Below are 26,406 nucleotides of genomic sequence, written 5' to 3'. Positions count from 1 at the left end.
CAGCTGGGACCAGTGCTTGTGGGCAGGAATACTATCCAGCCCCCCAACCTGGATGGAAGAAATGGGGGTGGAGGGGCCGGCCCCATGGCCTGGATGGAAGGGTGGCTGGCCCCATGGCCTGGAAATGGGAAGGGATGTCTGAGCAGGGGAGGGGGTCCCCTGATGTCTGTGTGGCTGTGGGTCAGGGAGGCTCTCTGCACGCTTGGTCAACGCCTTGCGTCTCTCCCAGGGATTGCTGCCCGGGATGTGGCCCAGGCCCTGCGCTCACTCAGCCAGGCTGCCCGCGGCGTCGCAGCCAACACGTCCGACCCCCAGGTGCAGAGTGCCATGCTGGAGTGCGCTGGCGACGTCATGGATAAAGCCGGAAACCTCATCGAGGAGGCGCGCAAGGGCGTGGGCAAGCCAGGTGACCTCGAGAGCCAGCAGCGCCTGGCCCAGGTGAGTGCAGGGCCCCCAGCATCCCCACAAGCCAGGTGATCCCAAGAGCCAGCAGCGCCTGGCCCAGGTGAGTGCAGGGCCCCCAGCATCCCCCCAAGCCAGGTGATCCCAAGAGCCAGCAGTGCCTGGCCCAGGTGAGTGCAGGGCCCCCAGCATCCCCACAAGCCAGGCGACCCTGAGAGGCAGCAGTGCCTGGCCCAGGTGCGTGCGGGGTCCCCAGCATCCCCACAAGCCAGGCGACCCTGAGAGGCAGCAGTGCCTGGCCCAGGTGATTGCGGGGCCCCCAGCAACCCCCAGCCCAGCCACCCTGAGAGCCAGCAGCCCCCTCCAGCCCCAATCCCCAGGCACTGGTGGGCTTGAGGGTGTCCCCTGACCCCAGCAGTGGGACTGAGGGAAGGTGTCCATCATTTACCCTCGAGGGACAGGTCTGTGGAGAAGGGGGTTCCAGGGAGGAGCAGGCATGTGCGCGTGCAATTGACTGTTTCTGTCTCCCGGCAGGTGGCCAAGGCCGTGTCTCAGGCCCTGAACCGCTGCGTGAACTGCCTCCCTGGGCAGCGGGACGTGGACGCCGCCATTCGCACCGTGAGCGAGGCCAGCAAGAAGCTGCTGGCCGAGTCGGTGAGTGCAGCCAGATGAGCTGGAGATGCTCCTTGCATCCCTTCTGCCATGGGGCTGGAGCATGATCCTTCCTTGCAGCCCTCTCCAGGAGGGGCCCCCCACCCCACGGGGGGAGCCGGCTGCTCACTCTGACACACGTTCCCCTCGGTTCAGCCCCACTTCCCCTCCACAGCGACACTAGACCGCAAGCTTCTCGGTGCTGTGAACAAGTGCCCAGCCCAGGTCCTGTGGGGTGGGGCCCCTCGCACCAGCTAACTCTGCCCTGGGCCACGTTTCAGGGGATGAGTTCAGTGGAAAGCTCCCTGAACTAGGAGCAACGTGCCCTGCTGAGTCCACCTCTGGCCAGGCACTGCTCAGTCATCTGAGCGGCAAGGCTGCTTTGCCAGTACAGCTACATGCTCCTGGCACGCCAGGCGGTGGCAGCGCGTGGGCACTGGCTGTCTGTCTCTGTGCTATTGGAATCGACATGTGCCCCATCTCTAGGGCTCCCTGCACTTCCCAGGGGGAGCAGGGCTTGCACACCTGTGGCTGTGACCTCCCCCCTTCTGTGTGTCCCCCCCAACCTCCCTCTGTCTCTGCTCCCAGCTCCCACCCAGCACCAAGAGCTTCCAGGAGGCACAGAGCCAGCTGAACCAGGCAGCAGCTGGGCTGAACCAGTCTGCCAACGAGTTGGTGCAGGCCTCCCGGGGCACCCCCCAGGACCTGGCCAAGTCCTCTGGCAAATTCGGGCAGGACTTCAATGAGTTCCTGGAAGCCGGCGTGGAGATGGCTGGCCAGTCCCCGGTAAGAGCAGGCGCCTTGCTGCTGACCGGCCCAGGGAGAGTCTAATGGGTGGGTTGGTTGGCAGGGGGATTGCGGGAGCGATTGGTACAGTAGGTGTCTGGCTGGGGCGGGCTGGGTGCTGGGACGAGCAGCTGGCTGGCTGTGCAAATTGGCAGTGGATGGCTGGCGTGTGAACGGCCGTTACAGTGGCCAGGGGTGGTTGGCTGGCTAGTCAGTGCCTGGGCTGGATGGCTGAAGAGTTTTTGGCAGATAGGTGGGATGGCTGGGGGGTTGGTGTGGTTGGTTGGTGCAGTGGATGGCTGGGAGATTAGCTGGCTATCCAGTGTCTGGGCCAGGTGACTGAAGAGTCATTTGGCAGGTAGGTGGGATGGCTGGTGGTTTGGCATAGGTGGCTAGCTGGGTAGGGGGTTGGTGTGAGCAGCTGATACAGTTTTTGGCTGGCGAGGGAGTTGGTGTGGGTGGCTGATGCAGTGGCTGGCTGGGGGATTGGCATGGGTGGCTGATGCAGTGGCTGGCAGGGGGGGCTGACGCAATGGCTGACTAGGGGATTGGCATGGGTGGCTGATGCAGTGGCTGGCTGAGGGGGCTGATGCAGTGGCTGGGTGGGGGATTGGCGTGGGTGGCTGATGCAGTGGCTGGCTGGGGGGCTGGCTGGGGGGGCTGATGCAGTGGCTGGCTGGGGGGGCTGATGCAGTGGCTGGCTAAAGAGCCATTTGGCCGTAGGTGGGATGGCTTGGGGGTTGGTGTGAGAGGCTGATGCAGTGGATGGCGGGGGGGCTGATGCAGTGGCTGGCTGGGGGGGGGGGGGCTGGCTGAGGGGGCTGATGCAGGGGTTGGGGTGGGGGGCTGATGCAGTGGCTGGCGGGGGGGCTGATGCAGTGGCTGGCTAAAGAGCCATTTGGCCGTAGGTGGGATGGCTTGGGGGTTGGTGTGAGAGGCTGATGCAGTGGCTGGCTGGGGGGGCTGATGCAGTGGCTGGCTGGGGGGGGGGGGGCTGGCTGAGGGGGCTGATGCAGTGGCTGGCTAAAGAGCCGTTTGGCCGTCGGTGGGATGGCTGGGGGGTTGGTGTGAGAGGCTGATGCAATGCCTGGGCCGGACGGCAGTGTGACTGGTGGGTTAGCTCAGCTGGCAGTTGGACTGTTTGCGGAGTTGGGAAGGGGTTGGCTGTCTGGCGAGAGAGGGCACTGGCAAGTTCTGATTGAATTGGGTTGAGACTGGCAGGGGCTGCTGGGGGTGTAGGCAGGGGCAGGAGGTGTGGCTGAGCAGGGCTGGCTCTGAGTGACCTGCAGGGGTGACTGGTGGGTCTCTTGACTGGTTGCAGAACAAGGAGGCCCAAGCACAGGTGGTGTCGAACTTGAAGAGCATCTCTATGTCCTCCAGCAAGTTGCTCCTGGCCGCTAAGGCGCTCTCCGCAGACCCCGCTGCCCCCAACCTCAAGAACCAGCTGGCAGCTGCTGCACGGTAGGAGATGCTGTTCACAGTCTGGTGCCCTGCTGTCCGGCCCCATAGGGAGGGAGACGGGCGAGTGCCCGCAATGCCAGGGCCCTCTGGCTGGGCAGTCAGGCGCCATGTGTGTATATATTGCATTTGCATCTACATAGACAGTCAGATAATCTGTCTTAGCAGTTGAATCACTGGGAGAAGGGCATTGTACAAGGCCACGAGAGACCAGGCAGCCCTTGCTCACAGCTGCAGTCTGCTGGCTTCATTCATCAGTGTGTCTGGTAGTGGCACGGCGGGGAGCAGGACTCTGCTCCAGGACAGCACAAGGCAGGGTCTGCACTTGGGCTTCCCACATCGACCCAACTGGCTGCTCGTCAGGTTGTTCTATTTTCAGTGAGGTCTTGGTGAGGTTTTCCTTGACAATCGTGGTTCAGGCCATCGTAACACCTAGATACGCAGGCTCTGGGTCATAGACCAGCCTGTCCCCCTCCAGGAAGCTGTTTGTTGGCTGTTTTGGTGTAGTTGGAAGCAGCTCGAAACTATCTTGTTGGTAGTAGGTTAAGTCTCCCTCTTCCACAGTCCTAGGCCATCTCTTATGTTCGCGGTTAGGACTTCTAGGCGCGTGCAGTCCCTGTCCGGCACTGCCAGCCGGCTGTGTTCTCTGTAAATACAATGCTGGGGAGTGGTGCTGGGACGGTTACTGAAGTGGGACGGTCAGTGCTAGACCTGGGCCCTGAGGACAGACCATTGTTGGACTCATAGACTCATAGACTCTAGGACTGGAAGGGACCTCGAGAGGTCATCGAGTCCAGTCCCCTGCCCTCATGGCAGGACCAAATACTGTCTAGACCATCCCTAATATATATTTATCTAACCTACTCTTAAATATCTCCAGAGATGGAGATTCCACAACTTCCCTAGGCAATTTATTCCAGTGTTTAACCACCCTGACAGTTAGGAACTTTTTCCTAATGTCCAACCTAAATCTCCCTTGCTGCAGTTTAAGCCCATTGCTTCTTGTTCTATCATTGGAGGCTAAGGTGAACAAGTTTTCTCCCTCCTCCTTATGACACCCTTTTAGATACCTGAAAACTGCTATCATGTCCCCTCTCAGTCTTCTCTTTTCCAAACTAAACAAACCCAATTCCTTCAGCCTTCCTTCATAGGTCATGTTCTCAAGACCTTTAATCATTCTTGTTGCTCTTCTCTGGACCCTCTCCAATTTCTCCACATCTTTCTTGAAATGCGGTGCCCAGAACTGGACACAATACTCCAGTTGAGTCCTAACCAGCGCAGAGTAAAGCGGAAGAATGACTTCTCGTGTCTTGTTTACAACACACCTGTTAATGCATCCCAGAATCACGTTTGCTTTTTTTGCAACAGTATCACACTGTTGACTCATATTTAGCTTGTGGTCCACTATGACCCCTAGATCTCTTTCTGCCATACTCCTTCCTAGACAGTCTCTTCCCATTCTGTATGTGTGAAACTGATTGTTCCTTCCTAAGTGGAGCACTTTGCATTTATCTTTATTGAACTTCATCCTGTTTACCTCAGACCATTTCTCCAACTTGTCCAGATCATTTTGAATTTTGACCCTGTCCTCCAAAGCAGTTGCAATCCCTCCCAGTTTGGTATCGTCTGCAAACTTAATAAGCGTACTTTCTATGCCAACGTCTAAATCGTTGATGAAGATATTGAACAGAACCGGTCCCAAAACAGAACCTGCGGAACCCCACTTGTTATACCTTTCCAGCAGGATTGGGAGCCATTAACAACTACTCTCTGAGTACGGTTATCCAGCCAGTTATGCACCCACCTTATAGTAGCCCCATCTAAATTGTACTTTCCTAGTTTATCTATAAGAATATCATGCGAGACCGTATCAAATGCCTTACTAAAGTCTAGGTATATCACATCCACCGCTTCTCCCTTATCCACAAGGCTCGTTATCCTATCAAAGAACGCTATCAGATTAGTTTGACACGATTTGTTCTTTACAAATCCGTGCTGGCTATTCCCTATCACCTTACCACCTTCCAAGTGTTTGCAGATGATTTCTTTGATTACCTGCTCCATTATGTTCCCTGGCACAGAAGTTAAACTAACTGGTCTGTAGTTTCCTGGGTTGTTTTTATTTCCCTTTTTATAGATGGGCACTATATTTGCCCCCTTCCAGTCTTCTGGAATCTCCCCCGTCTCCCATGATTTCCCAAAGATAATAGCTAGAGGCTCAGATACCTCTTCCATTAACTCCTTGAGTATTCTAGGATGCATTTCATCAGGCCCTGGTGACTTGCAGGCATCTAACTTTTCTAAGTGATTTTTTACTTGCTCTTTCCTTATTTTCTCTTCTAAACCTACCCTCTTCCCGTAAGCATTCACTATACTAGACATTCCTTCAGACTTCTCAGTGAAGACCAAAACAAAGAAGTCATTAAGCATCTCTGCCATTTCCAAGTCTCCCGTTACTGTTACCCCCTCCTCATTGAGCAGTGGGCCTACCCTGTCCTTAGTCTTCCTCTTGCTTCTAATGTATTGATAAAAAGTCTTCTTGTTTCCCTTTATTCCCATAGCTAGTTTGAGTTCATTTTGTGCCTTTGCTTTTCTAATCTTGCCTCTGCATTCCTGTGTTATTTGCCTATATTCATCCTTCGTGATCTGACCTAGTTTCCATTTTTTATATGACGCCTTTTTATTTTGTAGGTCACGCAAGATCTCAAGGGTAAGCCAAGGTGGTCTTTTGCCACATTTTCTATCTTTCCTAACCATCGGAATAACTTGCTTTTGGGCCCTTAATAGCGTCCCTTTGAAAAACTGCCAACTTTCCTCAGTTGTTTTTCCCCTCAGTCTTAGTTCCCATGGGATCTTGCCTATCAGCTCTCTGAGCTTACCAAAATCCGCCTTCCTGAAATCCATTGTCTCTGTTCTGCTGTACTCCCTTCTACCCTTCCTTAGAATTGCAAATTCTATGATTTCATGATCACTTTCACCCAAGCTTCCTTCTACTTTCAAATTCTCAACAAGTTCCTCCCTATTTGTTAAAATCAAGTCTAGAACAGCTTCCCCCCTAGTAGCTTTTTCAACTTTCTGAAATAAAAAGTTGTCTGCAATGCAGTCCAGGAACTTATTGGATAGTCTGTGCCCCGCGGTGTTATTTTCCCAACATATATCTGGATAGTTGAAGTCCCCCATCACCACCAAATCTTGGGCTTTGGATGATTTTGTTAGTTGTTTGAAAAAAGCCTCATCCACCTCTTCCACCTGATTAGGTGGCTTGTAGTAGACTCCCAGCATGACATCACCTGTGTTTTTTACCCCTTTTAGCCTAACCCAGAGACTCTCCACCCTTCCGTCTCCTATGTCCATCTCCACCTCAGTCCAAGTGTGTACATTTTTAATATATAAGGCAACACCTCCCCCCTTTTTCCCCTGTCTATCCTTCCTGAGCAAACTATACCCATCCACACCAACATTCCAGTCGTGTGTATTATCCCACCAAGTTTCAGTAATGCCAATAATGTCATAGTTGTATTTATTTATTAGCACTTCCAGTTCTTCCTGCTTATTACCCATACTTCTTGCATTTGTATAAAGGCATCTAAGATACTGGTTTGATTTTGCCTCCCAGCTTTGCCCTCACCCTCCTTCCTCTCTGCCATTATAGCCCGTGCTCCCTCCTGTTTCCAACCCATCTCCCAGGTCTTGTTCCCCACTTACCTGTGGGCTTTGCTCACCTGTCCCCGTCGAACCTAGTTTAAAGCCCTCCTTACTAGGTTAGCCAGTCTGTGCGCAAATAAGGCCTTTCCCCTCTTCGAAAGGTGAACGCCATCTGTTCCTAGCAGTCCTTCCTCAAATAGCATCCCGTGGTCGAGGAAGCCAAAGCCCTCCTGGCGACACCATCTTCGCAGCCAGGCATACCACCTGCGCTCCAAACTCCTTAACCCGTACTCCCAGAGCCCTGTAGTCACTCTTGATCTGCTCAGCGTCACACCTCGCAGTATCATTTGTGCCCACATGGATGAGTAGCATGGGATAGTAGTCAGAAGGCCGGATAATCCTCGACAAAGCCTCTGTAACATCTCGGATACGGGCCCCTGGCAGGCAGCATATCTCCCAGGATGAACGGTCAGGGCGACAGATGGGTGTCTCCGTCCCCCTCAGCAGAGAGTCTCCAACCACCACTACCCTACGTTTCTTATCAGTGGTGGCAGCAGACCTCCCAGCCTTAGGGGTACGAGGCTTCACCCCCTTAACTGTTGGGGGTGATTTCTTCTCTCCTGTATCAAGAAGAGCATAATGGTTATCTTTTACCACAACAGGAGGGTTCGCAGCAGCGGTGGAGCACTGCCTGCTGCTAGAAGTAACCAGCTGGCTGTGTCCACCTTGAGCCTCCTCCTCCACTGGTGTGTCAGATACACCCTGAGGCATCTCCTCTTCCACTGGAGTGTCAGTAGTCCTGTCAACTGGGACAGCTATGTCAGCTGTCTCCACATGGATACTGTCCAGGAATTGCTCATGGATAAGGATGTTCCTCAGCCTAGCCACCTCCTCCTGTAGCTCTCCCACCTGCTGCCTGAGAGATTCCACCAGTAGGCACCTTTCACATTGGATGCCACCCCCAGCCTGGATATCAGTAAGTGGAAATTGCAAATTACAGTCTTTGCAAGCCCACACCAGAATCTGGGTAAAAGCATCCATGCTTTGGTGCTCTGTCTGGCTACAGGCGCAGGTGGAGGAGACAGAAGCAGTGCTGGCACAGGTGTTGCGGGTCCTCCTCACCATTGTAAGCCTCCCTCTGTCAAACTCTCAAATTCCCGTCTACAGCTCTCTGTCCGCTCCTCTTTGCTGTAAACAGAAAGGTTTTCGATGTGGCTCAGGTTATGGGTTCAGGGGTTATGGGTTCAGGGGACCAATGGGTCACAGATGAGACCGACAAGGGACCCTCCCTCCCTTCCTACTCCCCTTCCAAAACTCCCTGTTAGCAGCTCCTGTTCGCTAAGCTCCCTGGTCACTTGTGCGCTTTATAAAGCCCTGGCCTGAGTGAATACCCCGCCAACTGGTTAAGGCTCAGCCAATTACCAGAGGCTTCTAGCTTTCAAACCTTCCTAGTAGCTCCACCTCCAACTGCCAGCTACAGCACACGGTCCCTCAAACAAACAAACCAAACAGACTGACAAACACAAGCTCAGCACACAGCAAGTAACCCCCAAACACACACACAAACCCAAACACTGCAGACAGTCAGTCCCAGGAGCTGTGTTTTTGTCCAAGTGAATCTTGAAACTGACTGCCTCACAGCAACAGGCCCACAGTCACACAACCCACTTCTGTAGGACCAGTGACAGTTTGCACAGGAGGCTTGTGTGCCAGATCCTGTCCTAGGCAGCAGGAAAATCTAGGAATACCGCACCTGTCTTCTGCTGGGCCTGGAAGCTATTCTCAGTGCCAATGCTGAGTGCCAGCACTTCATCACCGGCACTGCAATTTGATCTGAAACCTGCTTGATCTGTGCACAGGGTAGCGAGGGCAGGGGCAGTTCTGTGAAGGATATTTGTACCTGCAGCTTAGCAGAGGCGGGGGCAGTAAGTGGTGGCAAGGCAGGGATCTTTCTCAGGTGTTGGCAAGGCTGTTGCTTTTCCTCTGCTCCAGTTTTCAGGTATTTTGTTCTGCTGACTGACTCTAGATGTGAAGCTGGCTCGCCATGACTTTTCCCAGGTTCTCCAGGAGTTCAGGAGAGATGTGCCTGTTCGCATTGTTTTCGATCACCCATTCGCTTTCTGCTGCGGTGAAAGGCTGGGGATCTCCTTCAGTTTGCATTAGTGCTGTTCGTATTGCCGCCATTGTTTCTTCACCTCTCCTTCAGCCTTCCCGTCCTTATCCGGCTCTGCAGTGTGTGCCAGGTGGGCAGCACAGCTCTCTGGAGAGACTGGCTGGTGGCACTTAGCTGGAGGCTTCTGAGCAGCGCCAGCCTCTCTCATGGTGTCCTTTGCAGCTGAACATCATGTGTTCCATTCCATGGAGCCCTGCTCTCATCTTGCTCTGCTAGGAATGTTCACGTCATCTAAAGACGCTTGGGGATATCTGAATTGCCACTTGCTTCATGTTGCTTGAGGAGTTCTGCACACTCCTCACCCAGGCAGGGAGTGTGGGTCTTGTAACAACCTCCTAGGAGGGACTTGGTGGCAGCTTGTCAATGGTTTTGTGAAGCTGCTTTGGTAGAGACGCCGTGCGGGATCCCAGTGTTCTAGCAGTCGGAGAATTGCATCCAGCTGGGCCATTTTGCTTATCCAGTGAGGGTTTAATTGGTGCTCGCAGTAGGGATGGTTACTCCAGCTTTGGGAAGGACTGGCCAATGCTGACGATGTGGGAAGTGGATGATGGCCTGTGCTGGTGGGCTCGATGCGGTTGGGGGGGCAGCCTTGCTTCCATCTGGCAGAATGAAAAGTACCCCATTGTTCTGGATCATGGGTGAGGTGAAGGTCATGGAGCGAAGCCCAGTCCAAAAGCTCAACTCCACTTTGCTCTGACTCTGTATCCCTAGATCTCCAACATAGAGGGCTGGTTGGGGGAGCTTACGAAGAACATTTTGGGTTTGCACACATTCACTGCTCTGAAATGCCTGACCCTGTGTCCCAGAGATGTGAGTTCAATGGAGCAGTCCCACCTCAGCCAGGTCTGCTCTGACGTATGTGGCCACAGCCAGTTTGCTCTGCGTAGAGCAGCTCACAAGGTGATGACTTTTACTGTGAGGTGACTGGCAGAAAGGGAACTGGCGTGTTTCCTGCAGACAGGTTCTGGCTGCGATGTGCTTGGGTGCTGGGGACTGGACAATGCAAAGCTTAACAAACAGTGAAGGATTTTCAGGCGTGGGCCCCTCTGTGTGAGGCCGAGGCCAGGCCTGACATCTGTGGGGCTCAGTCAGGTCTGGAGCTTCCCAGAGCTTATCCTGATCCAGTCTCTTCACTGTGGTGCTGCAGTGCCTCCTGCTGCGAGAGGCTGGGAGCTCCTCACAGGCAGGATTCCTGCCCCTGAAATTTGCAGTGCTCCCTGCTGGTGGTGCTGGGTTGATGGTGGTGGAGGTGGCCCCTGAGTGTGTCTCCTTTGTTTGTATTTGCAGAGCCGTGACCGACAGCATTAACCAGCTGATCACAATGTGCACCCAGCAGGCTCCAGGCCAGAAGGAGTGTGACAACGCCTTGCGGGAGCTGGAGGTGAGGGACCGCCCGAGGCAGAGGACATGTTGGGAGAGCTGGGGGGCTGCCCGAGGCAGGGGACCGCCCAAGGCAGGGGATGCACTGGGAGAGCAAGGTGACTGCCCGAGGCAGGGGACACGCTGGGAGAGCTGGGGGGTCGCCCGAGGCAGGGGACGTGCTGGGAGAGCTGGGGGTGGCAGGGGGCCGCCCGTGGCAAGGGATGCACTGTCGGTAGCCTGAGGCAGGGAACGCGCTGGGAGAGCAAGGTGGCTGCCTGAGGCAGGGGACATGCTGGAGAGCTGGGGGTGGCAGGGGGCCGCCTGAGGCAGGGGATGCACTGGCGGCAGCCCGAGGCAGGGGACGCGCTGGGAGAGCTGGGAGGCCGCTCGAGGCATGGGACACACTGGGGGCGGCGAGGGGCAGCCCGAGGCAAGGGACACGCTGGGAGAGCTGGGGGTGGTGCAGAGCATGGGATCCCTGAGTCTTGTACTAGTGATCACACTTGGGGGGCCTGGCTGGAGCTCTGAACAGTCAGGAATGGAGGATGAGGGGGGACTTTCAGCTTCACTGTTTCTGTCCCCCCGCTGCTTGCTCTGACATCTCCCCCTGCAGACGGTACGGGAGCTGCTGGAGAACCCCACCCAGGCTGTCAACGATATGTCCTACTTCAACTGCCTGGACAGCGTCATGGAGAACTCCAAGGTGAGGTTGGGGACATGGAGGCACAGGGGGAACATGGTGCGTGGGTAGAGCTGGATCGGGGTGTGGGTGGGCAGACAGGTGATTCGGGGCAGGGGGGCCTGGGGCTTGGAGGGGATGGTGGGTATTTGGGAAGGCCCTTTATGTTGGTTGCTCCCAATGGGTTTCCCACTCTCTTCTGCCTGCCAGGTGCAGTGACTTGCTCTCACCCTATGTCCATGCATCTGCCATTTCATGCATGCTGGCTCTGCCCATCTCTCTCTAGGGCCTTGCCCAAGGGAGTGCTCCAGGGCCTCGGGCTCTTGTGCAGAGACCAACCCCTCCAGGATTCTGGCCCTTCGTGGCCTGGGTCAGCCGCAAGGCAGGGCAGGCTTTTCTGCTGTTCTCCTCAGGCCAGTCTCTGTCGGTGTCTGGGGCCTCCCATGCCCTGTGCTCCTGGGTGCCCGGACCCCTTCCACCCATTGAACATAGGGTCTGGGCTGCTGGTCCCATGGCCTGGCTCAGTTCCGGGTAGGGACACATTTTCCTCTGGGTGGACTGCACGTCTCTTATCGGGGCATCTTGTCCCTGCTGTTCCGCGAAGTGCCCGCAGTGTGCCTGGTACCTGCCCACTCTGCAGTGCAGGGAGCGATAGGACCTCTGCCAAGAATTTTGTGCTGAAGGCCTAGCTCTCCTCCTGGACCTTCACAGCCCCGCGTGAGCAGGCTGGTTCCCATCAGGGCACGAGGGGAGACGGTCTGGCCTCCCAGAGCAGTGGAGAGGTTTGTGGGACAGCAGCCAGGCAGGCACAAGAGCGGATGAGTGGGGCTAGCTGAGCCGTGAAGGGCTTGGAAGGGGAGGAGAGGAAGCCTCAACTTGATGTCCTTGAGGTGGGTAGCCGGCGGGGCGGTAGCCAGAACAGGACTCAGGACCATGGTATGAGCAATGTGAGTGGAGGGAGGCTGCAGGAGCCAATGTGGGTGGTGCTGAGAGGCTGGACAGTGGGGATGCGGCTAAATCTTTGACACAGCAGGAGGCAGCGTGTCTGTCTGTCTCTCCGTCCACCCCGCCGAGCCGTCTCCTGCTCCCTTGTGGGGGCTCGGGGGGGTTTCTGTCCCTGGACACCTCTCACTCCTGCAGGTCCTGGGCGAAGCCATGGCTGGAATATCCCAGCATGCCAAGAACAGCAAACTGCCCGAGTTCGGGGAGTCGATCAGCACAGCCTCCAAGGCGCTCTGCGGCTTCACAGAGGCGGCTGCTCAGGTGAGAGAGACCCCAGCCCAGCCTTCGGCCTGAGCCCCTCACAATAGCCCTGGGTCCGGCTGCCAGAGACCCTGTCCCTGCACTGCCACTGCGTGCCCCAGAGCCCTTCCCTGCACTGCCAGTATATATAATATAATGTACTGGGCGGGAGGCATGGCTCAGGGGTTTGAGCATTGGCCTGCTAAACCCAGGGTTGTGAGTTCAGCCCTTGAGGGGCCACTTAGGGATCTGGGACAAACTCAGCACTTGGTCCTGCTAATGAAGGCCGGGGCTGGACTCAATGACCCTTCAGGGTCCCTTCCAGTTCTAGGGGATTGGTATATTTCCTGTTATATTTATTTTAAACCTGTCCCCTGAGCGCCGCCCCAGAGCCCCTCCCTGCACTGCCTCACCCCCCACCCCTCCCCTCTGCGCCATCCCCCAGAGCCCCTCCCTGCACTGCCTCGCCCCCCGGAATCCCTCCCTGCACTGTCTCGCCCCCCACCCCTCCCCTCTGCGCTGCCCCAGAGCCCCTCCCTGCACTCTTGCCCCCCACCCCTCCCCTCTGCACTGCCCCAGAGCCCCTCCCTGCACTGCCTCACCCCCTAGAGCTCCTCCTCCTGCTGCCTCATCCCCCACCCCTCCCTTCTGCGCCATCCTCCAGAGCCCCTCCCTGCGCTGCCTCACCCCCCAGAATCCCTCCCTGCACTGCCTCGCCCCCCCCTCCCCTCTGTGCTGCCCCAAAGCCCCTCCCCCTGCTGCCTCGCCCCCCCACCCCTCTCCTCTGTGCCATCCCCTAGAGCCCCTCCCCCTGCTGCCTTGCCCCCACCCCTCCCCTCTGCGCCAACCTCCAGAACCCCTCCCCCTGCTGCCTCGACCCCCACCCCTGCCCTCTGCACCATGCCCCAGAGCCCCTCCCTGCACTGCCTCGCCCCCCACCCTTCCACTCTGCGCCATACCCAAGAGCCCCTCACTGCGCTGCCTCACCCCCCCAGAACCCCCTCGCTGCCTTGCCCCCACTCTCCTCTGTGCCATACCCAAGAGCCCCTCACTGCACCCCCCCAGAGCCCCCCCGCTGCCTTGCCCCACTCTCCTCTGCGCCACCCCCCAGAGCCCCTCCCTGCACTGCCTTGCCCCCCCATCTCTCCCCTCTGTGCCGTCCCCCAGAGCCCTTCCCCCTGCTGCCTCGCCCCCCCACCCTTCCCGTCTACACCATGCCCCAGAGCCCCTACCCCTGCTGCCTCACCCCTCCACTCTGGACCATTTCCCGGAGCCCCTGCCCTGCTGCATCACCCCCACCGGGCAGTCCCCAAGAGCCCCTCCCTGTGCTGCCTCACCCCCGACTCCTAGGCCTGTCAGGCCCTGGCACTGTTCCCAACTTCTCCCCTCTCTCTGGTGCTCCCAGGCTGCCTATCTGGTGGCTGTTTCGGACCCTAACAGCCAGGCCGGACAGCAGGGCCTAGTGGACCCCACCCAGTTTGCCAGAGCCAACCAAGCGATCCAGATGGCTTGCCAGAACCTGGTGGACCCGGCCTGCACGCAGTCCCAGGTGAGTGAGGGTGCTGGGACGAAGCAGGCTGTCTGGGCACCAGGCTCCCTCCTGCGCTCACAGGCGGGGAACGTAGGAGCAGCTGGAAGGGCTGAGTCCTGGGCATGGCGTGGCACCAGCCCTGGGGTTTGCAGCTGGGAGGCTGAGCCCAGTGTGGTGGCTGGGGCCGGAGCCAAGCTGGCTAATGATATGGCTCCAGGCGCTTCCTGCTGAAAGTGCTGGGCGTGGGTCCCTGCTGGCTGAGCCAGGCCCTGTCTGTCACCCGGGGTTTGATGGGGCTGTGGCAATGGGCTCTCCAGGCACCTCCTGGCCCCACTTTGTGTGGGGCTGGTCCAGGAGCAGGTGCTGGGTGACCCCTCTGGTCCTGCTCTGTGAGGGTGGGGGAGCAGTGTACAGAGATTCCCTTCCTGGGGAAGAAGCATGGCGCAGGGGGTGCAGGGAGGCCCCTCTGCCCCAGTGGAAGGAGAGGTTGGAGCTGGTATCTAGGGCTGGACAGGATGCTGTGTGACCCCTGCCCCTTTCCGGGGGGAGGGCATACCCTGCTCTGTGGGGGGAGAACAGGCAGGGGTGGAGGGGGGTTCAGGAGGACCCCTCTTCCCACAGTGGCAGGAGGGGTTGGAGTTGGGATTTAGGGCTGAACAGGATGGCGTGTGACCCCTGCCCCTCTCTGGGGTGGGGGGGCATGCCCTACTCTAGCGGGGGAGAGCAGGCAGGGGTGAGGCAGGGGGTGCAGGAAGTCCCGTCTCCCCCGGTGGTAGGAGGGGTTGGAGCTGGGACCTAGGGCTGGACAGGATGGCGTGTGACCCCTGCCTCTGTCTGGGTGGGGGCATACCCTGCTCTGTGGGGGAAGAGCAGGCGGGGGTGGGGGGCCGTAGGAGGTCCCCTCTTCACACAGTGGCAGGAGGGGTTGGAGCTGGGATTTAGGGCTGGACAGGATGGCGTGTGACCCCAGCCCCTTGGGGTGGAGGGCCATACCCTGCTCTGTGGGGGGAGAGAAGGCAGGGGTTAGGCAGGGGGTGCAGGAGGTCCCGCAGGAGGTCCCCGCTTTCCCCAGTGGCAGGAGGGGTTGGAGCTGGGATCTAGGGCTGGACAGGATGGCATGTGACCCCTGTCCCTCTCAGGGGGTGGCGGGTGGGGGAGAGCAGGCAGGGGTCAGGCAGGAGGTACAGGGAGGCCCCTCTCTCCTGGTGGCAGGAGGGGTTGGAGCTGGGATCTAGGGCTGGACAGGATGGCGTGTGACCCTTGTCCCTCTCGGGGGGTGGCGGGTGGGGGAGAGCAGGCAGGGGTCAGGCAGGAGGTGCAGGGAGGCCCCTCTCTCCTGGTGGCAGGAGGGGTTGGAGCTGGGATCTAGGGCTGGACAGGATGGCGTGTGACCCCTGTCCCTCTCGGGTGGTGGCGGGGGGGGGGGGGTCAGGTAGGAGGTGCAGGGAGGCCCCTCTCTCCTGGTGGCAGGAGGGGTTGGAGCTGGGATCTAGGGCTGGACAGGATGGCATGTGACCCCTGCCCCTCTCTGCAGGTGCTGTCGGCCGCCACCATCGTAGCCAAGCACACCTCGGCCCTGTGCAACACCTGCCGCCTGGCCTCCTCCCGCACCACTAACCCTGTCGCCAAGCGCCAGTTCGTCCAGTCCGCCAAGGAGGTGGCCAACAGCACGGCCAACCTGGTCAAGACCATCAAGGTACCTCTCTGCCTCCTCGCAATGTGAGGGGGCCGCCTGCCAGCGTGGGAGAGAAGCATCACCCTCTTGGCTGGCTGCTCAGGGCGTCCCCAGCGACCGCGCTGGGGAGTGGGCAGCTGGGGTGCAGCAGGGCTGGCGTCTGGGCCCATTGCAGTAACCAGCTGGTCTCTCCCGCTGCCTCAGGCGCTAGACGGAGCCTTTAACGAGGACAACCGGGAGCGATGCCGGGCAGCCACTGTCCCCCTCATCGAGGCCGTGGATAACCTGACGGCCTTCGCCTCCAACCCGGAGTTCGCCACCATCCCAGCCCAGATCAGCTCTGAGGTGAGAGCCACCACGGGGCGGGCCTGGAGCGGGCCCTGCACAGGGCTAGCCGCCACTGGGCACTGGGGGAGTGTCAGGGACTGCTCCTTCCTAGCTCAGCCTGCGGAGGAGGGAAGCCTGGCCCAGGCGAGAGCCCTAGGCCCTGGGGGCTGGGATTGGGGTGGCTTCCTGGATCAGGTGTGTGGGCAGGGGGATGGGGCAGGTCTTGGGGAACTGGAGGGGGATATGGGGAGAGGATGATGAGGTCAGTTATGGGGGGAATTGGAGTGGGAGGGGAGACTGCCGAACACGGGGGGCCTTGAGAGCAGGAAACAGGCAGTGCCTCAGGATCAGAGGCCATCGTCTCTCCCTGGTAGGGTCGCAGAGCCATGGAGCCCATCATCACCTCTGCCAAGACCATGCTGGAGAGCTCGGCAGGCCTCATCCAGACGGCCCGCTCTCTGGCTGTCAACCCCAAGGACCCGCCCAAGTGGTCGGTGCTGGCCGGTCACTCTCGCACGGTCTCCGATTCCATCAAGAAGCTGATCACCAACATGCGGTGAGTGCAGGCCGATCACTGGGGTCTCACCTCCGGGGTCTGCTCTCCTCTCAGCTGTCCAGCGCTGCCTGTCGTCCCCCCAGACCACTTCCCAGAGCTGCGGGCTGGGCTGGGGATCCTGGGCCAGAGCTCAGATCTCGTCTACAGGCAAAGTCTCTAGCCTGTCTTGGAAACACGCCACAAGTGGGAGGTACGCAGGGACGTCTGCCTGGGTCTGCAGGCAGCTGGGCTCCAGAACGGGCAGCAGCCATGTTCACCTCACCAGGCGTTGCTGCTGGAGCCCAGCCCAAGACTGAACATCCTCATAAGCCATTTCCCTGCTGGACGTCTCCATGGCGGCCGCTTGTGCACCAGGGCTGGGCATCGCCTGCCTGGGTGGGAACAAGGCGTTCCAGGTGCTGAAGCTGGGATCTGTGTGGGAGGAGACGGGAAGACTGGAGCCCAGGAAAGGGACGGTGTGATTGGCGGTGTCACAGCAGCTGCTGGGCAAGGGAGGAGGATGGCAGTGTGCTGGCCCGGAGATGGGGAGACCTGTCTGAGTGAAGTGCAGTGGTGTGTGCTGGGATGGAGCTGGAGGAGAACCGTGAAGACCTCCAGTCCCACGCTCTTGTTCCTGATCCTGTGCAGCAGGGCCAGAGCCATTTGTCTTGGTTCAGGACAGGCAGCTGCCCAGCAGGCAGGCCCGGGGCTGGGCTCCCTGTGGCTCTGGGAGGAGGCAGTGAAGGGGTGAACAGCCTGGGGCACTGCAGTGGGGTCCCTGGGAGCCCTGGTGCCTGCACACTGCCCTGGGGGAAGCTGGAGCTGTGTCTGAGCCCAAGCGTTGCTGACTGTGGGCTGTCACACAGGGATAAGGCTCCTGGGCAGCGGGAATGCGACGAGGCCATCGAGGTGCTGAACAAGTGTATGCGGGATGTGGACCAGGCCTCCCTGGCTGCCATCAGCCAGCAGCTGGCCCCCCGGGAGGGCATCTCCCAGGAGGTGAGTCTGGGGGGCAGCACGACGGGGGCTGTGCACTCCCGCAGCACAGGCTGCTCCCTGCCCCTCTCAGCCAGTGTGCCTCTGTCCCCTGCTCTTAGGGGAAAGGCCAGAGACAAGTGGCTGCCATGCTTGGGGCTGGGGGTGGCTCTCTAGAGAGAACACCCTGCACAGCCTCACCCCCAAAATTCAGGGGCTCCCCTTCCCAGCAGGAGCCTGATGCCTGGGGAAACTGACCAAACCGCTGTTAAAATCAGCACAGAGTCTGGAAGCTGCCTTACCCCTATGGGGCGCTGCTCCCCCAGCATTCCTGGAACCCTGCCCTGCACCTGCACTCCGCAGATCCCAGGATCTTCCCTAGAGCAGATGCAGTGGCTGCTTTCTGGTTGAGCCCCTCTTTGCTGCCATGAGTGATGCTGGGATTTGGCATAACACACCAGTTCCCCGCAACCGCTGCCTGGCTCCCCGCCCTGCGCAACTGGTGCCGAGCATCCTGCAGAGCGGATCCCATGAGGATCTGCCATTCTCTTGGGTCCCTGTCCAACTGACTCTGGGGACCAACTGCCCCCTCCTGTGTGGGGCACGTGGTCACACGCTTGTGCACCCCAGTGATCACATGGAGCAAGGTTCCATCGTGTAGGGCAGGCAGTGGCCATCACCAGCCTGGCTGCCCTGACGTGCCAAGGGTGTGGTTTAAACAGGCTCCTAGTGGGGGATCTAACTTTTCAGCCCCCCAAACCAGCCCCACTGGGATAGTCCGGTGACTAAATCACTGACATCTGCTTCTCCTGGGGCAGGCCTGTAGCCTGGGCTGTCGTCCCCCTTCCCCTTCTAGGGCCTCTGACCAGGCCCTGTGACTCCAGCGCCCAGGATCTGGGCCATGGGGCAGCCTTATTTATCGGTGTCTCCCCCCGCAGGCTTTGCACAACCAGATGATCACTGCTGTTCAGGAGATCAGCAATCTGATTGAGCCTGTGGCCAGCGCTGCCAGGGCAGAGGCCTCGCAATTGGGACACAAGGTAATGGACTGGGGCTGGGGGGTGTTGGGGCAGGAGGTTCTCGGTCTGCCGGACACGGGCACCTGGCCGCCCTGGGACTAATGCTGCTCTTCCCCAGGTGTCCCAGATGGCTCAGTACTTCGAGCCACTCATTCTGGCCGCTGTTGGTGCTGCCTCCAAGACGCTCAACCACCAGCAGCAGATGAACCTCCTGGACCAGACCAAGACGCTGTCCGAGTCTGCCCTGCAGATGCTCTACACAGCCAAGGAGGCCGGCGGGAACCCCAAGGTGCGGGCAGGGAGCACTCCCTGCAGAGCTGGAAGGGGGCTGCCCAAAGCAGGGTGCTGGGCAGCATGTCTGAGTGTAGGGGAGGTGCAGCCCATCTCCAGTTCTGTGTGTGTGTGGGGGCAGTGTGCACACCTGCAGCAGGGTCCCGTACAGCGTGTGTGTGGGTGTGCGTGTGTGTGTGAGGGCGGTGTGCGCACCTGCAGCAGGGTCCCGTACAGCGTGTGTGTGGGGGCGGCGTGCGCACCTGCAGCAGGGACCCGTACAGCGTGTGTGTGGGGGCGGCGTGCGCACCTGCAGCAGGGACCCGTACAGCGTGTGTGTGGGGGCGGCGTGGGCACCTGCAGCAGGGACCCGTACAGCGTGTGTGTGGGGGCGGTGTGCACACCTGCAGCAGGGACCCGTACAGCGTGTGTGTGGGGGCGGCGTGGGCACCTGCAGCAGGGACCCGTACAGCGTGTGTGTGGGGGCGGTGTGCGCACCTACAGCAGGGTCCTGTACAGTCTGTGTGGGGGGGCGGTGTGCACACCTGCAGCAGGGTCCCGAATAGCGTGTGTGAGAGGGCGGTGTGCACACCTACAGCAGGGTCCCGAACAGCGTGTGTATGGGGGCGGTGTGCACACCTGCAGCAGGGACCCGTACAGCTTGTGTGAGAGGGCGGTGTGCACACCTGCAGCAGGGTCCCGTACAGCGTGTGTGTGAGGGCGGTGTGCGCACCTGCAGCAGGGACCCGTACAGCGTGTGTGAGGGCGGTGTGCACACCTGCAGCAGGGTCCCGTACAGCGTGTGTGTGAGGGCGGTGTGCGCACCTGCAGCAGGGTCCCGTACAGCGTGTGTGTGAGGGCGGTGTGCTCAGCTGCAGCAGGGTCCCGTACAGCGTGTGTGTGGGGGCGGTGTGCGCACCTGCAGCAGGGTCCCGTACAGCGTGTGTGTGGGGGCGGTGTGCGCACCTGCAGCAGGGTCCCGTACACTGTGTGTGTGGGTGTGTGAGAGGGCAGTGTGCACACCTGCAGCAGGGTCCCATACAGTGTGTGTGTGGGTGTACATGTGTGTGTGAGGGCCGTGTGCACACCTGCAGCAGGGTCCCGTACAGTGTGTGTGCGTGTGTGTGTGAGGGCGGTGTGCGCACCTGCAGCAGGGTCCCGTACAGCGTGTGTGTGGGGGCGGTGTGCGCACCTGCAGCAGGGTCCCGTACAGCGTGTGTGTGAGGGCGGTGTGCGCACCTACAGCAGTGTCCCGTACAGCGTGTGTGTGGGTGTGCGTGTGAGAGGATGGTGTGCACACCTGCAGCAGGGTCCCGTACAGTGTGTGTGCGTGTGGGTGTGAGGGCAGTGTGCGCACCTGCAGCAGGGTCCCGTACAGCGTGTGTGTGGGGGCGGTGTGCGCACCTGCAGCAGGGTCCCGTACAGCGTGTGTGTGAGGGCGGTTTGCGCACCTACAGCAGTGTCCCGCACAGCGTGTGTGTGGGTGTGCGTGTGAGAGGATGGTGTGCACACCTGCAGCAGGGTCCCGTACAGCGTGTGTGTGAGGGTGGTGTGCACACCTGCAGCAGGGTCCCGTACAGCATGTATGTAAGGGTGGTGTGCACACCTGCAGCAGGGTCCCGTACAGCATGCGTGTGGGTGTGTGAGAGGGCAGTGTGCGCACCTGCAGCAGGGTCCCGTACAGCGTGTGTGTGGGTGTGCGTGTGTGTGTGAGGGCAGTGTGCGCACCTGCAGCAGGGTCCCGTACAGCGTGTGTGTGGGTGTGCGTGTGTGTGTGAGGGCGGTGTGCGCACCTGCAGCGGGGTCCCGTACAGTGTGTGTGCGAGGGTGGTGTGCGCACCTGCAGCAGGGTCCCATACAGCTTGAGTGTGAGGATTGTGTGCACACCAGCAGCAGGGTCCCATACAGCTTGAGTGTGAGGGTGGTGTGCACACCTTCAGCAGGGTCCTGTACAGCGTGTGTGTGGGTGTGCATGGGCGGTGTGCACGCCTACAGCAGGGTCCTGTACAGCGTATGTGTGGGTGTGCGTGTGTGAGGGCGGTGTGCACACCTGCAGCAGGGTCCCATTCAGCGTGTGTGTGGGTGTGCGTATGTGAAGGCAGTGTGCACACCTGCAGCAGGGTCCCGTATAGCGTGTGTGTGGGTGTGTGTGTGTGTAGCAGAGGTGCCATCCCTGTGCACTCCCTCACAGTGCAGTGCACCACTGCAGCAGCTGTGCCTCAGTTTCCCCAGTGGACACTTCAGCACACATATCTTCGCCCCCTGGCCCAGTCACTGGGAGACCAGCCCGGTCTGGCAGAGTCCCCAAGTAGAAGTCCAACATAAACACGAACCAAAGGAATCCCCAGCCCTGCTGGGCCCAGCTTTCAGCCACATCCTGTCAGGCAGGCCCCAGCTGCAGCCTGCCAGTGGGTTCCTGGTAGCAGAGCGAACTGACAGGCAGAGTCAGCCCTTCGGTCAGCTGCTGGCCCAGCCAAACTGCTCTTCTTCCCAGTCACTGCCCAGCCCTTAGAGCCAGCTCCCCTCTTTTACCACCCCCTCCACGCCGGACAGCTCATGCAGGGGCTAGGAGCACAGTCGGTGGAGCGCACCACAACCTGTTAATCCTTCCTGGCCCGTGCGAGGCTCGCACGCTGCACTGCTGTGTGATTTCAGGGACGTGTGCCCGGTGAGAGCCTGTGCTGGGGTGGTGTGCGCTTGTGCAGGGCAGCCCACAGCAGGGGCGACGAGTGTGTGTAACACGATCGTGGGGTGTGTGCACGTGAGGCGACCAAGGAGGGTTCTGTGAGCACAGGCCCAAGTGCTCCTGGGTGCCAGTTCTCATCCGCCACCATGTCCTCCTGGTGGCTGCCTCGGCCTAACGCAGGCCTGTGCTTGCAGCAAGCCGCACACACGCAGGAGGCACTGGAGGAGGCTGTGCAGATGATGAAGGAAGCTGTGGAGGACCTGACCACCACTCTCAATGAGGCTGCCAGCGCTGCCGGGGTCGTCGGGGGCATGGTGGACTCCATCACCCAGGCCATAAACCAGGCAAGAGGGAGCATAGAATGCACAGCGAGGGGCCACGGGGAGGGGAGGGATTGGCCTGAGCAGGAACGGGTGCTATTTCCTGATGGCTGCCATCTTGTGCCCTAGAATTCAGGGACTTTTGCTCACAGGCTCAGGGATAAAGTGCTGGGTATATTTGAGGTCCCTGCCTCCTCCATCTCGTGGAACGAGATGGACTCATCCCAGGCACCACTCCTTCCCCAGCAGAGCCCTGGGAGCATTTAAAGGACTGAAAAATGTACCTTAGTGTACGTCTACACAGCCCGCAGCAGCAAGTGTCCCAACCTGGGTCAACAGACGTGGGCTAGCGGGGCTCACCCTTGCGCCCGACAAATCGCTGTGTCGGCACCTTCGAAGCTGGGACAGGAGCTTGGGCTCTGAGTCCTAGGGTGGCAGGTGGGCCCAAGCCACAGCTTGAGTGCTGTCCACGCAGCTCTGCCTAGAGCAGCGGTTCTCAAATTGATTGGATTGTGCCCCGCTTCTCTCTGTCTGTAGTAACTTCTACCTGCTCCCGCCACACAAGTACATGCCCGGCTGCCCTGCTCTGAAGGCAGAGTGGAGAGCACCCAGCTCTGAAGGCAGCGCTACCGCCAGCAGCAGTGCAGAAGTACGGCTGGCATGCTATGGTATTGCCACCCTTCTCCACTGCTCAGAGTTGGGTGCCCGGCCAGCAGCTGCTGCTCTCCAGCCGCCCAGCTCTGAAGGCAGCATGGCGTCTCATTCCCCTCCCCCCCACACCCCGCCCCAGAATACATTCTGCACCCCCTGGTTTGAGACGCACCACAAGCCCTGCCAACCCAAATCCACAACCAACTCAGGCAGGGAGGCCTGATCCCACGGGCTGTGCGCACATACCCGTAGTGAAAGGCTCCAGGACTCAATCTGTTTACTTAGCAAAGGGAAGGTGAACGGGTGACTGGACCCCAAAGGGCTCTTCAGTCTAGCCAGGAAAAGTCTAACACAATCCCATGTCTGGAAGTTGAAGCGGGACGAATTCAGACTGGAAATGAGAGTAATTAACCATTGGAACAACTTACCCAGCGGAGTGGTGGATTCTCTATCATCAACACCCATTAACTCAAGATCAGATGGTTTTCTAGGTGATGGGCTCTGGGAATTGTTTTGGGGCAGGTCTCTGGCCTGTGCTCTGCTGGAGGTCAGGCTGGATGATCACAATGGTCCCGTCTGGCCTTGAAACCTATGAACCTCATGCTCGGCTGTGACCCCGGCACTGAGCGTGGTTGGGAATGAGAAGGGGCAGGAGGGCCATGTGCACTGCTGTTCGGAGCAGGCTGCCCATGGTACCCAGTGGCACAGTCCCGGAAGGGCATGTTCAGGGGAGCCTTTGGGGAACTGTGGTGGCAGGCCCAGGCTGGGGCACTGTGGGATCCTGCCTGCTACGGAGGGCTCAGGGTAGTGGGGAGCAGGCTGAATACCATTAATGGCCAACTCTCTCTGGCAGCTGGATGAGGGACCCATGGGGGAGCCGGAGGGGACCTTTGTGGATTACCAGACCACCATGGTCAAGACAGCCAAGGCCATTGCAGTGACGGTACAGGAGATGGTGAGTGTTGGGGGCACACAGTGACTTCTGGGCCTCCTCATTACACCCCCTCTGTGTCTGGGGAGGATGGCGGTGGCCGCGTGCAGCCTTGCCGCCCGAGTCCCTGCAAAGCCTTCTCCAGGGACGCGAGGGCAGCACCGGCCTGGATCGCTGCTGCTGCAGGGCCAGCAGTTCCTGGGTGTGACGGGCCCTTCTCACTCCCTCTCTACCTGCAGGTCACCAAATCCACCACCAACCCAGATGAGCTGGGCACGCTGGCCAACCAGCTCACCAGTGACTACGGGCAGCTGGCTCACCAGGCCAAGCCTGCTGCCATCACCGCCGAGAACGATGAGGTGAGGGGTGCCGGGGGTTAGCCCGGGGGCCTCCCACGGGGGCGGAGGGCAGCACTGGGATCTCTCACTGGGAACTGGGGGAGGGATAATGGGCAGCCCTGGGATCTCCCATTGGGGGCTGGAGTGGGGTAGTGGGCAGCGCTAGGATCTCTCACTGGGACCTAGGTTGGGGATAATGGGCAGCGCTGGGATCTCGAACTGAGGTGGGGATAATGGGCAGCGCTGGGATCTCGAACTGAGGTGGGGATAATGGGCAGCTCTGGGATCTCGAACTGGGGTGGGGATAATGGGCAGCACTGGGATCTCTCACTGGGAACTGAGGTGGGGATAATGGGCAGCGCTGGGATCTCCCATTGGGAGCTGGAGTGGGGTAATGGGCAGTGCTGGGATCTCTCACTGGGGGCTGGAGGGGCCTAATGGGCAGCACTGGGATCTCCCATTGGGGGCTGGTGGGTGGGTAATGGGCAGCGCTGGGATCTCTCACTGGGAACTGGGATGGGGATAATAGGCAGCGCTGGGATCTCGAACTGGGGTGGGGATAATGGGCAGCGCTGGGATCTCTCACTGGGGGCTGGAGGGGGGCAATGGGCAGCGCTGGGATCTCCCACTGGGGGCTGGAGGGGTGTAATGGACAGCGCTGGGATCTCTCACTGGGGGCTGGAGGGGTGTAAGGGACAGCGCTGGGATCTCTCACTGGGGGCTAGAGGGGGGCAATGGGCAGCGCTGGGATCTCTCACTGGGGGCTGGAGGAGGGCAATGGGCAGCACTGTGATCTCTCACTGGGGGCTGGAGGGGGGCAACGGGCAGCGCTGGGATCTCCCATTGGGAGCTGGTGGGTGGGTAATGGGCAACGCTGGGATCTCTCACTGGGGGCTGGAGCGGGGCAATGGGCAGCACTGGGATCTCCCATTGGGGGTTGGAGAAGGGCGAGGTTTCCGTGTCTGTGGGCAGGGCTGGGGGGAGGTGGGAGCAGTTGGGGTTTCCCACTGGATATCAAGGGTGTGTCAGCGCCCTGTGGAGGGCGGTGCTGACTCTGCTCTGGGTCACCTCACCCTATCCATTGGTTCCTAGATTGGTTCCCACATCAAGAACCGGGTGCAGGAGCTGGGCCACGGCTGCGCTGCGCTGGTGACGAAGGCCGGAGCCCTGCAGTGCAGCCCCAGTGATGCCTACACGAAGAAGGAGCTGATCGAGTGTGCGCGCAAAGTGTCCGAGAAGGTGATTGGGCAGGAGTGAGCCTGGAGTGGCTGACAGGGAGGAGAGGAAGGGGCCATGGGTAGAAAAACTAGTGGGAGGACGGAATGTGGAGTTGGACCAGCTGTGTCCCCGGGCCCCTTCATGCCTGCTATATACCCACCAGACCCCTATGCCTGGCGTATGCCCCCACCCCATGCCCGCTGTACCCACCAGACCCCTATGCCTGGCGTGTGCCCCCAGCTCCTCTGCATTGGTTTCTGGACTCCCTCATGTTCTCTGTCCATTGGAGTACCTTTCTGGTCCCTGGTATGTGCCAGCTGCTTGCTGCCCTTCCAGACCAGCCCATGCGGTGGCACTGGGTCTAGTTTGCATGGCAGAGTGTGGATGCCCAGCAGCTTCAGCTGCTGCCAAGCAGTGGGAGGGGTGCAGCGGTGGTTATATCTGCTGGGGTGGGGTCTGCTGGTGCAGTAACAGTGATGGACTGTGACAGGGACAGCACTGAGCGGGGTCCCTGCACTCACCATCGGTCTTAGGGTCATCCTAGCCTCCTCCCCGCAGGTGTCCCATGTGTTGGCAGCCCTGCAGGCCGGGAACCGCGGGACCCAGGCCTGCATCACTGCAGCCAGTGCCGTCTCTGGGATCATCGCTGACCTCGACACCACCATCATGTTCGCCACTGCGGGGACGCTGAACCGGGAGAATGCCGAGACTTTCGCCGACCACCGGTACCAGGGCGGACGGGGAGCCTGCTGGGCGATCCAGCCACAGCTGCCGAGGGGCTGGCTATGTCATCCTCCCTTCACATGTCCCTTGGGCATGGCTCCTCCCAGAGGGCGGGGCTGGGTGCCCGCCATGCTGTCTGACTCCACTCCCACGGAAGGGGTGGATGCAAGTGACAGGCCGGGCACAACTCTCTGGCCCCTCTCCACCTCCCCACACACACATTGTCTTTCACTCTCACACACAGCGAGTGCGGGCTGCGTGGTTGTGCTCTCTCCCGCACCCGCACTCCCCTACCAGCTGTAACACATACACACACAGGGCAGGCAGTGCTTTCTGTGACCCCCTTTCCCCCCAGAAAGCATGGGGCAGGCCATGGCGGGGCAGTCTCTGGCCCCACCTCTCTGTCGCACACACCCATAATGATCAATGGCTCCATGTCTAGTTGGCAGCTGCTATCAAGCGGAGTGCCCCAAGGGTCAGTCCTGGGGCCGGTTTTGTTCAATATCTTCATTTATGATCTGGAGGATGGCATGGACTGCACCCTCAGCAAGTTTGCAGATGACACTAAACTGGGAGGAGTGGTTGATACGCTGGAGGGTAGGGATAGGATACAGAGAGACCTAAACAAATTAGAGGATTGGGCCAAAAGAAATCTGAGGAAATTCAAGAAGGACAAGTGCAGAGTCCTGCACTTAGGATGGAAGAATCCCATTCACTGCTACAGACTAGGGAATGAGTGACTAGGCAGCAGTTCTGCAGAAAAGGACCTAGGGGTTACAGTGGACGAGAAGCTGGATAGGAGTCAGCAG

At 59.7% G+C, this 26,406-nt stretch overlaps 1 protein-coding gene and 1 long non-coding RNA gene across 8 annotated transcripts in view; one reads left to right on the top strand and one right to left on the bottom strand.

Annotated features, from left to right (window-relative positions):
* The window catches only part of TLN1 (talin 1), a 192,949-nt gene that overhangs the window by 112,800 nt on the left and 53,743 nt on the right, over positions 1 to 26,406 (top strand). For all 7 annotated transcript variants that reach the window (XM_050943517.1, XM_050943519.1, XM_050943518.1 and 4 more), the window contains 19 exons: positions 230 to 438; positions 937 to 1,056; positions 1,642 to 1,839; positions 3,161 to 3,300; positions 10,403 to 10,496; positions 11,091 to 11,180; positions 12,297 to 12,419; positions 13,804 to 13,947; positions 15,464 to 15,625; positions 15,809 to 15,949; positions 16,306 to 16,487; positions 17,333 to 17,465; positions 18,380 to 18,481; positions 18,579 to 18,749; positions 21,611 to 21,760; positions 23,241 to 23,342; positions 23,558 to 23,677; positions 24,749 to 24,895; positions 25,433 to 25,599. In XM_050943517.1, coding sequence (XP_050799474.1) covers positions 230 to 438; positions 937 to 1,056; positions 1,642 to 1,839; positions 3,161 to 3,300; positions 10,403 to 10,496; positions 11,091 to 11,180; positions 12,297 to 12,419; positions 13,804 to 13,947; positions 15,464 to 15,625; positions 15,809 to 15,949; positions 16,306 to 16,487; positions 17,333 to 17,465; positions 18,380 to 18,481; positions 18,579 to 18,749; positions 21,611 to 21,760; positions 23,241 to 23,342; positions 23,558 to 23,677; positions 24,749 to 24,895; positions 25,433 to 25,599 — 2,695 coding nt within the window. The remainder of the gene's footprint in view (positions 1 to 229; positions 439 to 936; positions 1,057 to 1,641; positions 1,840 to 3,160; positions 3,301 to 10,402; positions 10,497 to 11,090; positions 11,181 to 12,296; positions 12,420 to 13,803; positions 13,948 to 15,463; positions 15,626 to 15,808; positions 15,950 to 16,305; positions 16,488 to 17,332; positions 17,466 to 18,379; positions 18,482 to 18,578; positions 18,750 to 21,610; positions 21,761 to 23,240; positions 23,343 to 23,557; positions 23,678 to 24,748; positions 24,896 to 25,432; positions 25,600 to 26,406) is intronic.
* LOC127046562 (uncharacterized) lies at positions 19,484 to 20,557 on the bottom strand. The gene is made up of 3 exons (XR_007773120.1): positions 20,243 to 20,557; positions 19,754 to 19,818; positions 19,484 to 19,508 (listed from the first exon to the last, which is right to left on the bottom strand). It is a non-coding gene; the product is annotated as an uncharacterized LOC127046562 (long non-coding RNA).

Source organism: Gopherus flavomarginatus, chromosome 3 (genome assembly GCF_025201925.1).
Source record: "Gopherus flavomarginatus isolate rGopFla2 chromosome 3, rGopFla2.mat.asm, whole genome shotgun sequence".
Taxonomy (NCBI): domain Eukaryota; kingdom Metazoa; phylum Chordata; order Testudines; family Testudinidae; genus Gopherus; species Gopherus flavomarginatus.
The sequence above is the reverse complement of the archived record's forward strand: the minus strand, read 5'-3'. Positions and strand labels throughout refer to the sequence as shown.